At 40.4% G+C, this 13,684-nt stretch overlaps 1 protein-coding gene across 1 annotated transcript in view; it reads right to left on the bottom strand.

Moving 5' to 3' along the window:
* Positions 1–7,272: 7,272 nt before the first annotated feature.
* Positions 7,273–13,684, bottom strand: part of LOC115291301 (zinc finger protein 621-like) — a 25,113-nt gene continuing 18,701 nt past the window's right edge. Inside the window, exon 6 of the mRNA XM_029938786.1 lies at positions 7,273–7,317. Coding sequence (XP_029794646.1) covers positions 7,273–7,317 — 45 coding nt within the window. The remainder of the gene's footprint in view (positions 7,318–13,684) is intronic.

The raw sequence follows: 13,684 nt of genomic DNA, 5'->3' as shown, positions 1-13,684 counted from the left end.
AGAGAGAGAGAGAGAGATACAGAATCACAAGCGGGCTCCAGGCTCTGAGCTAGCTGTCAGCACAGAGCCCGACATGGGGCTCAAACCCACGAATCATGAGATCATGATCTGAGCCTAAGCCTGAGGCTTAACCGACTGAGCAACCCAGGTGCCCCTCTACCAAACATTTAAAGAAGAGTTAATACCTATCCTTTTGAAGCTGTTCTAAAAATAGAGATGGAAGAAAAACTTCCAAACCGATTCTATGAGGCCAGCTTTACCTTGATTCTAAAACGAGACAAAGATCCCACTAAAAAGGAGAATACAGACCTGATGAACATGGATGCAAAAATCCTCAATGAGATACTAGCCAACCAGATCCAACAATACATTAAAAGAATTATTCACCACAATCAAGTGGGATTTATTCCTGGGCTGCAGAGGTGGTTCAATACGCAAAAATCAATCAGTGTGATACATCACATCAATAAAAGAAAGGACAAGAACCACATGATCCTCTCAATAAATGCAGAGGAAGCATTTGGCAAAATACAGCACCCTTGCTTGATAAAAATCCTCAGGAAAGTAGGGATAGAAGGATCGTACCTCAAGATCATAAAAGTCATATATGAAAGACTCACCACTAATATCATCCTCAATGGGGAAAAACTGAGAGCTCTCCCCCTAAGGTCAGGAACATAACAGGGATGTCCACTCTCACCACTGTTATTCAACAGACTATTGCAGTCTTAGCCTCAACAATTAAACAACACAAGGAATAAAAGGCATCCAAACTGGCCAGGAAGAAGTCAAACTGTCACTCTTTGCAGATGACATGATACACTATATGGAAAATCCAAAATATTCCACCAAAAACAACCTGCCAGAACCAACCCATGAATTCAGAAAAGTCGCAAGATATAAAATCAATGTCCAGAAATCAGTTGCCATTTCTATACACCAATAATGAAGCAATGAAAGAGAAATCAAGGAATTGATCCCATTTACAATTGCACCAAAAACCATAAAATTCCTAGGAATAAGCCTAATCAAAGAGGTGAAAAAGCTATGCACTGAAAACTAGAGAAAGCTTATGAAAGAAATTGAAGAAGGCACAAAAATGGAAAAATATTCCATGCTCATGGATTGGAAGAAAAAATACTTTTAAAATGTTGATACAACCCAAAGAAATCTACATATTCAATGCAATCCCTATCACAATAACACCAGCATTCTTCACAGAACTAGAACAAATAATCCTAAAACTTGTATGGAACCAGAAAAGACCCCTAATAGCCAAAGCAATCCTGAAAAAGAATTGCTGGAAAAACAAAGCTGGGGGCATCACAATCCCAGGCTTTAGCCTCTACTACAAAGCTGTCATCACCAAGACAGTATGGTACTGGCACTAAAACAGACACATAAATCAATGGAACAGAATAGACAACCCAGAAATGGACCCACAAACATACAGCCAACTAATCTTTGACAAAGCAGGGAAGAATATCCAATGGAATAGACAAGTCTCTTCAGCAAATAGTGTTGGGAAAACTGGACAGTGACATGCAGAGAATGAACCTGAACCATTTTCTTACATCATACATAAAAATAAACTTAAAATGGATGAAATACCTAAACATAAGACAGGAAGACATCAAAATCCTAGGCCAAATCTCTTTGGCCTCGGTTGCATTAACTTTCTACTCAACACGACTCCGGAGGCAAGGGAAACAAAAGCAAGAAGGAGTTATTGGGACTTCATCAAGATAAAAAGCTTCTTCACAGCTAAGGAAACAATCAGCAAAACTAAAAGGCAGCCTATGGAATGGGAGAAGATATTGACAAATGGCATATCAGATAAAGGGTTAGTATACAAAGTCTATAAAGAATTTGTCAAACTCAACACCAAAAAACAAATAATCCCATGAGGAAATGGGCAAAAGACATGAATAGACTTTTCTCCAAAGAAGACATCCAGATGGCTAACAGACACATGTAAAAATGCCCAACATCACTCATCATCAGGGAACTACAAATCAAAACCACAATGCGATACCACCTCACAGCAGTCAGAATGACTAAAATTAACAATTCAGGCAACAACAGATGTTGGTAAGGAGGCAGAGAAAGTGGATCTCTTCTGCACTGCTGGTGGGAGTGCAAACTGATGCAGCTACTCTGGAAAACAGAATAGAGGTTCCTCAAAAACTTAAAAATAGAACTACCCTACAACCCAGGAATTGCGCTAGTAGGCATTTATCCAAAGAATACAGGAGTGCTGTTTCAAAGGGACACATGCACCCCAATGTTTACTGCAGCACTATCAGCAATAGCCAAAGTAGGAAAAGAGCCCAAATGCCCGTAGACAGATGAATGGATAAAGAAAATGTGGTGTATATAGACAATGGAGTATTACTCAGCAATTAAAAAGAATGAAATCTTGCCATTTGCAACTACATGGGTGGAATTAGAGTGTATTATGCTAAGTGAAATTAGTCAAAGAAAGACAAATATATGACTTCACTCATATGTGGAATTTAAGACACAAAACAGATGAACATAGGAGAAGGGAAGCAAAAATAATATAAAGAACAGGGAGGGGGACAAAACATAAGAGACTCTCAAATAGAGAAAACAAACTGAGGATTGCTGGAGGAGTTGTGGGTGGGGGGATGGGCTGAATGGGCACGGGGCATTAAGGAGGACACTTGCTGGGATGAGCAGTGGGTGTTATACAAAGGGATGAATCACTGGAATCTACTCCTGAAATCATGATTGCACTGTATGCTAACTAACTTGGATGTAAATTAAAAAAAAAAGAAAAAGAAAAAAATGCCTATATTAGAGATCTCAAATCAATGATCCAATCTTTCATATTAAAAAATCCAGAAAAAGAGCAAATAGAAACTGAAGGTGAGCATAAAAAAGAAAGCAATGAATATTAAAGCAGAACTTAATTAAATAGAAAACAAATATTTCATTCATGATTCTTCGAAAAGACCAACGAAATTGAAAAATCCTTACTTGCCTTAAGAAAGTGAGATGAGGGGCACCTGGTTGGCTCAGTCGGTTAAGAGTCCGACTTCGGCTCAGGTCATGATCTCACGGTTTGTGGGTTCGAGCCCCACGTTGGGCTCTGTGCTGACAGCTCAGAGCCTGGAGCCTGCTTCAGATTCTGTGTCTCCCTCTCTCTCTCTGCCCCTCCCCTGTTCACGCTCTGCCTCTCTCTGTCTCTCAAAAATAAATAAAAATGTAAATAAAATTAAATTAAATTTAAATTTAAAAATAAATAAAGAAGAAAGTGAGATGATACAGATGACAAAATTTAGTAATGAAAGAGGGGACATTACCACTGACCCCTCAGAAATTAAAGGGAATGCCACAAACAACTTACCTCTTACAAATTAGATAATTTGGGAGAAATTTATCCAAACTCCCAAGAAATCACAAAATACAAAAACTTGTTCAAGAAAAAATAGAACATCTAAATAAACTTACAACAAGTGAGCTAGACATTCAAAATCTTTCTGTGCATGCGTGTACACACACACACACACACACACCCCAGATGGCTTTCACTGGTGATATTCATACCAATATTCCACAAAGTCAGAAAATACAAAATAAAGGAACACTTACTAATTCATTCTGTTGAGGCTAGGACCATTCTGATACCAAAATCAGACAAGGATATCACAAGAAAACTATAAGCTAGCATCCCTCATGAATATAGATGTAAAAATTCTCAACAAAATATTAGCAAGCTTAATCTAACAATGTATATGAGATTATATACCATTACCAAGTGGGATTTATCCCATGAATGCAGGGCCAGTTTAACATCCAAAAACCAGTATTAATAACACCATAGTACATGTTTTATATAACATTGTAATTAACACCATTTTAATAAAACAAAGGATGAAAAACACAGCATCTCAATAGATACAGAAAAAAATTCTTGATAAAATCAAACACCTATTCTTGATAAAAGATAAAAACTCTTAACAAACTACAAGGGAAGGGAACTTCCTCAACCTGATAAAGAGCATTGACATGGGGTGCTGGGTGGCTCAGTCAGTAAAGCGTCCAGGTTCAGATCAGGTCATGATCTCACAGTTCATGAGTTCGAGCCCCGCACCAGGCTCTGTGCTGAGCTCAGAGCCTGGAGCCTGCTTCAGATTCTGTGTCTCCCTCTCTCTCTGACCCTTCCTTGCTCACACTGTCTCTGTCTCTGTCTCCCTCTCTCTGTCTCTCTCTCTCTCTCAAAAACAAGTAAAAAACATTTTAAAAATTGAAGAGCATCCACACAAAATGTACAGTGATTTTACTCAAATCACTTAAAAATGGACCAATGACTTAAATGTAAGAGCTAAAACAGGAAAACTTGTAGAAGAAAACATAGGAGTAAATTTTCAAGGTTAGGAAAAAAATAGGATAGGAAAAAATTTCATGGATATGACACCAAAATCACAATCATACAAGAAAAAAAATGATAAATTATACCTCACTAAAATTCAGAGCTTTTGCACTTCAAAGGACACCATTAAGAAAATGAAAGAGCAAGCAACAAACAGGGAGAAAAGATGTACAAAACACATATCCAATAAGAGACTGTATCCAGAATATACAAAGAACACTTACTCAATAAGACAAATAACCCAGTCAAAAAATGGGCAAAACATATGAACAGATATTTCACCAACGTAGATATACAAATGACTAATGAGCACAGGAAAAAATGTTTAACATCAGTTGCTAGAGAAATACAAATTGAACTCACATGAGAGTTATGAAATGCTAGAAATGGCTGGTCAAGGATGTGGCAAAATGGAAATTCCCATACATTAATGCTAGAAACGGTAGTTGGCGCAGCCCCTTTGGAAAAGAATTGGGCAGTTTCTAAAAATTAAGCGTAAAACTACCATAAGATCTAGCAATTCTACTCCTAAGGATTTATTCAAGAGAAAGGAAAATGTAGGTCCACACAAAGATGCATACATGCAATTTTATTCATAATAGCCCCAAACTGGAAACAACCCAATGTCCATCAACTAGTGAATGGGCAAACCTTGGTAGATCCACACAATGGAATATTAACTCAGCAATAAAAATAAATGAACAACTGACAGATGCTGTATCATGGATAAACCTCACGCTTAGTGAAAGAAGTGACATATAAGAGGCCACATACTATATTCTACTTACAGAAAATGTTCTTAAAAAGCAAGTTTTATAGAGAAAGAGAGTAGATTGGTGGTTGCTTGGCCATGAAGGATCTTATTGGGAGGAGGAAAATACTATTAAGCTGCTTTGTGGTCATGTTTTCACCACTCAGTAAAGTTTCTAAAAAATCACTGATCTATATAGTTGAAATGAGTTGAATTACATACATGTAAAACCTACCTCAACAAAGCAGGTTTTTTTAAGTCAGTATTTGAGTGCCTGGGCGGCTCAGTTGGCTGGGCGTCCAACTCTTGACTTCAGCTCAAGGTCATGGGGTCCAGCACCACCTCAGGCTCTACGCTGATCATCAAGTCGGCTTAAGAGTCTCTCTTTCTCCCTCTCTCTCCCTCCCTCCCCCTCTGCCCCTCTTCCCCGCTCGCTCTCTAAAATCAAAAATAAAATAAAAATAAAAAATAAATCAGTATTTGTTGAATCACTGTGTTGTACCCCTGGAAATCATACAACACTGTATATTAAATGTACTGGAATTTAAAATAAAATAAACAGTAAAAAGAAGTTGATATCACTTTTTTTTTTTTAAGCAAGAGACTATTCTCTTCTAGAAAAGAAGTCTGGAGTAGGAAACAAAACAAAACACTTCGGGAGAAATTAGGAGAAATTTTTCAGTGGACATCTAATTGTAAAATTAGATACCATCAAACTGTTGGTACGTTTTCTTGGGTATGAGAATGGTATTGTGTTGACATAGAAAAGCCTTAAATACTCAGGGGCTACAGCTGAAGAAGTTAGGGGTGAAACATGAGGCCTACAACTTACTTACAAATGATTTAAGAAGACAGACATACATACATATGAAGGTAGACAATACAAATGTGAAAAAAAATGTTAACAATTGTTGAATCTATATGGAAGGTATATAGGTATTCATTGTACCATTCTTTCAACTTCTCTAGAGCTTTAACAATTTTCCAAATAAAATGTGTGGATGAAAATAGTCCAAGGACCACACTTTTTGCTCTAGAAAAGACCTTTAAAAAACCTCTACTTAATAAGCAAATTGCTCTAGGGGCGCCTGGGTGGCTCAGTCAGTTGAGTGTCTGACTCTGGATTCCAGCTCAGATCACGATCTCATGGTGTTGAGATCAAGCCCTGCTTTGGGCCCTGTGCTGAGCATGGAGCCTGCCTGGATGCGGTCTCTCCCGCTTCTCTATGCCATCCCCCACTTGCCCTCTCTCTCTCTCAAAATAAATTTTTTTTAATAAGCAAATTGCACTAGTAAAATGACTCTATGCTTTTTATTTTCTCTATCCCTCACTTATCACCCCAGTAACGAAATACTCAGTATTTCAAATGAATTTGAATTTCATGTGCCTTCCTAGCTAAGGCTCTCCCCTTCCCTGGCTTCTACCTTTCCTTCAAATGCTTACCAGGGGTTCCTGGGTGGCTCAGTTGGTTAAGCATCTGACTTCAGCTCAGGTCATGATCTCAAGGTCTGTGCGTTGGAGCCCTGTGTCAGGCTCTGTGCTGACAACTCAGAGCCTAGAGCCTGCTCTGGATTCTGTGTCTCCCTCTCTCTGTGCCCCTCCCCTGCCTGTGTGCTTATGTGCTCCCTTGCTCTGTCTCTCCTGCAAAAATAAACATTAACATTTTTCTCAAATGCTTGCCAAAATTAATAATTTGTTCAATTATCTACCCCACTATCCATCTCCCACAAAGGATTGTAACATTTAGGAGGGTGAGGACTTATTCACCATCATGTCCTAGTGCAGGGCTTAGTGCATACTAGGCACCCAGTAAAACTTTTGAGAGGATGAAAGAATGAATTTAATAAATCTACCAACGTGTCAACCGCTATCATGAATCTTACTAGTGTTAGGGAAGCCCCACCGTGTCTTAGAACAGGTCTGTCTCTAAGGGCTGGTTATCATTTTAGCTCCATTCTGCTGATACTCCCTGGAGTTCTCTGCCAACCTGTTTCTCCCTATCTCCATAACAGACCTGCATTTGGGAGTAGACAGAAAATCAAACAGACCGAGCATGCAGTCATTTAGCGGGGAGGGATGCATAAAGAGCACAGTAAATCAGTCAAGGACAAGGCAGGAAACATTACTCAAAGGCTCCTCCGATGACACTCGGAGCTTGCCGCAGCATCTAGCGGGTTGTAGATGTGGCAGACTGATTAAGAGAGGGGCTTGTGATTTGTTTCCTTGGTTTTGCTGCTGTCAGTCATCAAGGAGTGAACATTTCTTTCCCCTCTCCTAGGAGAGTAGCTAGGTATCTTGGATACTAAAATCTGAATTTTTCTCTCCCTGGGGGGGTAGTTAATAAGCACTTGCTTCTCATAAAAAAAAAAAAGACAGCAATTTGGAGTCTTCTGCCGTGAAAACAGTATCTTTGTTGAGAAGCAGGCACGTGCTATTAAAAGTGTTAAGTTTATTGAGAGAATTAACTAGGCTGAGGAGAGGATGCCATGCAGGCTTGTGTTTTTCTGGAAAGGGACAGAGGATCTAGAATGAAGACAGCTGCTCCCCTAGGACCAGGAAGAGAGGCGGCAGGGCTGGGGACATGACTTGTCATGCATATTCAGAGGGTCTGAGGTGGCGGAACTCCAGGTGACTGAGCTGTAATGCCTGCAATGTGCCAATCTCTGAGGATGGCACCTGGGAATCTGGGTTTAGTCCTCCAGACCCCAAAATCAAATAATCCAGTTAAAATATGGGCAGAAGACCTGAACAGACATTTCTCTGGAGAAGACACACTGATGGCCAACAGACACATGAAAAGATGCTCAACATCTCTCATTACTAGGGAAAAGCAAATCAAAACCACAATGAGATGTCACTTCACTCCGTCAGAACGGCTAAAATCAACAACACAGGAAACAGCAGGTGTGAGTGAGGATGTGGAGAAAAAGGCACCCTCGTGCACAATCAGTGGGAATGCAAACTGGTGCAGCCGCTGTGGAAAACAGTATTTCCTCAGACAGTTAAAAACAGAACTACGCCCTGATACAGCAATTGAACTACTAGGTATTTACCCGAAGAAAACACACACACTGGTTCAAGGGATATATGCACCCCGATGTTATACCATCATCATCGATAGCCAAATTATGAGAAGAGCCCAAATGTCCACCGATTGGTGAAGGGATAAAGATGTGGTGTACCATGGAATAGTATTCAGCCGTTAAGAAAACACTGAAATCTTGCCATTTTCAATGACATGAACGGAGCCAGAGAACATAATGCTCAGTGAAATAAGTCAGAGAAAGACAAATGCCATATGATTTCACTCCTATGTGGAATTTTAGAAACAAAACAAATGGGGAAAAGGAAAAGAAGTGGGAGACAAACTAAGAAACAGACTCTTAATGATAGGGAACAAACTGATGGTTACCAGAGGGGAGGCAGGGGGGAGGGATGGGTGAAAGAGGGGATGAACACCAGGTGATTAAAATAAAAAGTTAAATTTTTTTAACGTTTATTTATTTTTGAGAGAGACAGACACAGAGCATGAGCAGAGGAGGGTCAGAGAGAGAGGGAGACACAGAATCAGAAGCAGGCTCCAGGCTCTGAGCTAGCCGTCAGCACAGAACCCGATGCGGAGCTTGAACCCATGAACCATGAGATCGTGACCTGAGCTGAAGTTGGCTGCTTAACCAACTGAGCCACGCAGGTGCCCCAATAAAAACTTAAAGAAAAAAAAGTTCCTCCAGATAATTCTTAAGCACATTCCAATTTAAGAAGCATTGATCTATAGTATGATCCCATTGGGGCTTTAAAAAAATTGTATGTGTGTATGTATATACACACATTCATGCATCCATTTAAAAAATAATATATTAGCAAACCAAATCCAACAGTACATGAAAAGAATTATTCGCCACAATCAAGTGGGATTTATTCCTGGGCTGCAGGGGTGGTTCAATACCTGCAAATCAATCACATAATACGTCACATCAATAAAAGAAAGGGTAAGAACCACATGATCGCATTTGACAAAATATAACATTTCTTGATAAAAGCCCTCAAGAAAGAAAGGGATGGAAGGAACATATCTTATGATCATAAAGGCCGTATATGAAAGACTCACAGCTAACATCATCCTCAGTGGGCAAAAACTGAGGGCTTTCCCTCTGAGAGTAATATTTATATGTTACCCCCAGGTAAGCCCCAGTGAGGGTCTTAAATTTGTGACCCTAAGATCAAGAGTTGCATGATCTACCAACTGAGCCAGCCAGGTGCCCCACATTCATTTACTTTTGATGGACAGTCTGGCTAGAAATGGAATTCTAGGTTGAAAATAATTTTCCTAGGGGAGCCTGGGTGTCTCATTTGGTTAAGTGTCCAACTCTTGATTTTGCCTCAAGTCATGATCTAATGGTTCATGGGATTGAGCCTCATGTCCAGTTCTGCACTGACAGCCTGGAGCCTGCTTGGGATTTTTCTCTCTTCCTGTCTCTCTCTCTCTCTCTCAAAATAAACATTTTTTTTTTTAAAGAAAGTGATTTTCCTCAATTTTAAAGGCATCACTGCCCTATCTTGGGTCATCATATATTGCCAGGGAGGAATCTGTCATCCTGATTCCAGTTCCTTGATGTGTGACCCACTCCCCATCACCACCCAACCCCCACAAGCTCTTCGGGTCTTTCATCCTTGGTATTCTAACACTGTATAATGATGCGTCTGGAATGAGAATACTTTTCTTCCTGGAGGCCTAATTCCCACAGTTTTTCATCATCTTACCCCCACTGCGAACTGGTTGGTGTCTAAGACAGATGTACACCTGTCTTCCCAACCCTTCACTACTCTGCGAATGCGGGCTCCTCCGTTTCCTGGAGGATTTCTCTTTTTTGGTTCACACCCTCATTTTGCTGAACCACAATCCTCTAATAATGTCGCTCAAGCACAACATTAAGAGGGAAAAGGCAAGTTGCAGGAGAGTGTGACAAATAACCTCCAGACACAAACAGAGAATCACGTACCTGGTGAAACATGCCGTAACTGTCTCTGGCATCCGTGGGGCACTGGCACCCACATCAACTTTTTTAAATGTAAAGAGCAGTGCCATTTATTATTCACGGATGAATTCTGGACAAACAGTAGAAGAGCCAAACAGGAAAGAGAAGAACAAAAGGGACCCTGCTTTATTGAAAATATCCTCTTTATCTTCAAAAAGTATTCAGAAACAAACCAGAAAAAAGACCCTGACATTTATGTATGGAATAGGTGTTCATCCAAGTATTTAGGAGGTTCCAAATGGAAATATCCTGCATGCTCAATAATAACTGCTTCCGTAAAGAATACAAATCCGGGGCGCCTGGGTGGCTCAGTCGGCTAAGCCTCCGACTTCGGCTCAGGTCAGATCTCACGTTCGTGGGTTCGAGCCCCGCGTCGGGCTCTGTGCTGACAGCTAGCTCAGAGCCTGGAGCCTGCTTCCAGTTCTGTGTCTCCTCCTCTCTCTGACCCTCCCCCTCTCATGCTCTGTCTCTGTATCAAAAATAAATAAAACATTAAAAAAAAAGAATACAAATCCATGCAATGTAATACTAAGCAGCTAATAAACATAATATTCACATGGACTGTTGACCAGGACATGCACAGGATATTCTGCTAACTGAAATGAGGCTCTCTGATGGAATATGGATATTATAACTTGTGTGCACATGCATGTGTGCGTACATGACTGTGTAACTGGATGCCTGGTTGGGTATGTACTGAAGTATTAAAAATGATGAAATTCGGGGGCCTGGGGCCCTCAGTCGGTTAACCATCTGACTCGATTTCAGCTCAGGTCGTGATCTCATGGTTGTGAGATCAAGCCCTGCATGGAGATTCTCTCCCTCTCAAAGAGAAGGAAAAAAGAAAAGAAAGGAAAAGAAAAGAAAAAATGATGAAATTCAGGCCTAGGTGCTTTTCTAGGTAAGATTTTTGGTCTAAGTACTTCTTCTATAATTAGAAAACTGATATATTTTAGTTTTAACAGCTGCTCTATATGCAGGGCATCTGGCTGGCTCAGTCAGTAGGAGAGCAGGTTACTCTTGATCTTGGGGTTGTGAGTTCAAGCCCCATGTTGGATGCAAAGCTTACTTAAAAAAAAAAAGGTGTAGGGGCGCCTGGGTGGCTCAGTCAGTTAAGCATCCGACTTCAGCTCACGTCACAATCTGACGGTTCGGAGGTTCGAGCCCCGCGTTGGGCTCTGTACTGACAGCTCAGAGCCTGGAGCCTGCCTTTGGATTCTGTGTCTCCCTCTCTCTCTGACCCTCCCCTGCTCACGCTGTCTCTCTCTCTCTCTCTCTCAAAAATAAATACAGAACATTATTAAAATATATTTTATATAGGATAAAAAATAAAGCAAAAAAATAAAGCTGCTTTATATGGCCAATGAAAGTAAACAATCTATACAAATGAATAGAGACACCTCAGTGTTTTCAAAACAACTAGGCATCTTGTTTACGGGAAGACGAGAGAGACCACAGAAGCACGAGAAAGCCGCCCTCCTCCCAGAGCACAGCACTTGTAAAGAACCTCCCTTCTCAGGACGAGGCACAGTGTGGCTTCGTATTTCTGCTGCCTGTCCTGCCAAGAGTCACTATTTACACGTATACAGACTAATGGACATCACTCACTCCTGCCACAATTAACCAATATGCTGGTCGCCACTGAAGAACAAATTATAACAAAACTCCTAAGACTGGCTGAAAATGAGGGAAAGTAAACAAAAAAATCTCTGTCACGTCCGGAATTATTTGATACACTCAAAATTGCTATGCTTGTGACTGTCTTTCTTAAAAAGTTAACGTCAAGAGCTGAAAGTGTGCATCAAAATATTTCATTTCTGTCCCCAACCACTGTGACCTTGAAAAAGGTCGCTTGCCATCTCTGGAGTTTCCTGGTATACAAACCTGAGACAGGAAGTCGCCCAGGCAACGTACTGGACTTAAATGTTATGTGGCAAACCAGAAGATTCTCTATTTTTATCATTATTAACCTCCAAGGTATCCTTGTGGAGGCAGCAAAAAGCAGATTGAAACTTTTAGGCCAATTAAAATTTCCTGGAGCTTCATAAATTCATTGTAATTAGCAAACAGATCAGCAGAAATAAAACTATAACACTGATTACGGATTCATTTAAGAGGAAGACACGAGCCAATCTTATAATTGGGCTTCGTGTGACAAAACTGACAACGTTTTCTTTAAGCGATACATTCAACCATCTAGCTTTTAAAATTATTGTTTTTAGATTAAAGCAAGTTACGTAACCTGTGGACGGTCACGAAGACATTAGTATTGATCTACTTGCCGGAAGATTAAAAGACACCTTCCATGGGTTGAGAATCATTAGCTCAAGATATTTTAGACAATTTCTAACTTGTCTTCTGAAAAGAAAGACGCGGCAACAGTGAAGGGTGGTGGGCAACTGGTGGGCGACGCTGGGGATTGGGTTCCTGGCATTTGGGGTAAGAGGAGAAAAGCAGCAAGAAGGAAATGAAGAAGGGAGGAAAGGGATGGAAGTATCTTATGTTTTCTCAGCCTCCGCCACTGGTGCCTGACCTCATTTCTCAGTAATTTTGTATTTCGTATGTGTATAACTTGTATACATGTATATATTATTAAATGGTATATTGTTGGTTTGGCTTTTTAATTTATGCTAACCATATTACAGTGTATCTATTTTTATAACATTTTTTGGGTTTTGCTTTGTTCTGTTTTCAGTGATTGCTTAATATCATTAATATTTAATATCTAGTAAAACAAAATCTCCCACCTAGCTCTTCAAAACTGTCTTAGTTATCCTTTGTTCTTTGCTCTCCTAAATATAAATTTTAGCATCGGTTTGTCAGGCTCCATACACAATCTCCTTTGCAATTTTGGTTGAAACTGCTTTCGATTTTAACTTTATAAGTTCATTGGGCAGAAGTTGGAATCCTGATGGTACTGATCTCCCCCACCCACGAAAATCGTGACCCTTCAGTCATTTCGGCCATCTTCTGTGCCTCTAATGGAGATCTGGTATTTTATGGCTGCCCACGATATTTTGAAAATCTTTTCCCCATTTTAGGACTTCTCCACCTTATAAACCTCACTTTCCCAGGTAGAATCCAAAGAGTATTTCCTGGAAGCCCTTGCTACTCAAAATGTACCATATAATCAACTTCAGCGGCAGGTACACCCATGAAGACAGAAGATCATGGTGCCCTACGGCCTCCTACCAAAATGGTTGTGCGGGTACTTGCTTTTTCCCCAGAATATGTAGAAACCTCCTGGTGGTCTGTCTCTTGAATGGGGTGAGGTGACAGTCTAGTAACACGCAGGTGCTGGGTTCCCACTGAACCATTCGGTACGGTCCTTGTTGGTTATTTTTCTTGGCTTCTGCCACTGTGGCATCCTCCCTTGGTTCCCTCCTGGAAATTCTCCAAGTTACCTAATAATATGTAACAAACCTCTTTTCACTGAAAACTAGTTAAGGTGGGTCTGCAGTCAGCAACTCAACCCTGGCTGACACAGGGGCCAGAAGC

This window comes from Suricata suricatta, chromosome 5, assembly GCF_006229205.1.
Source record: "Suricata suricatta isolate VVHF042 chromosome 5, meerkat_22Aug2017_6uvM2_HiC, whole genome shotgun sequence".
In the NCBI taxonomy this organism is placed as follows: domain Eukaryota; kingdom Metazoa; phylum Chordata; class Mammalia; order Carnivora; family Herpestidae; genus Suricata; species Suricata suricatta.
This window is presented reverse-complemented; position numbering and strand designations above follow the sequence as displayed.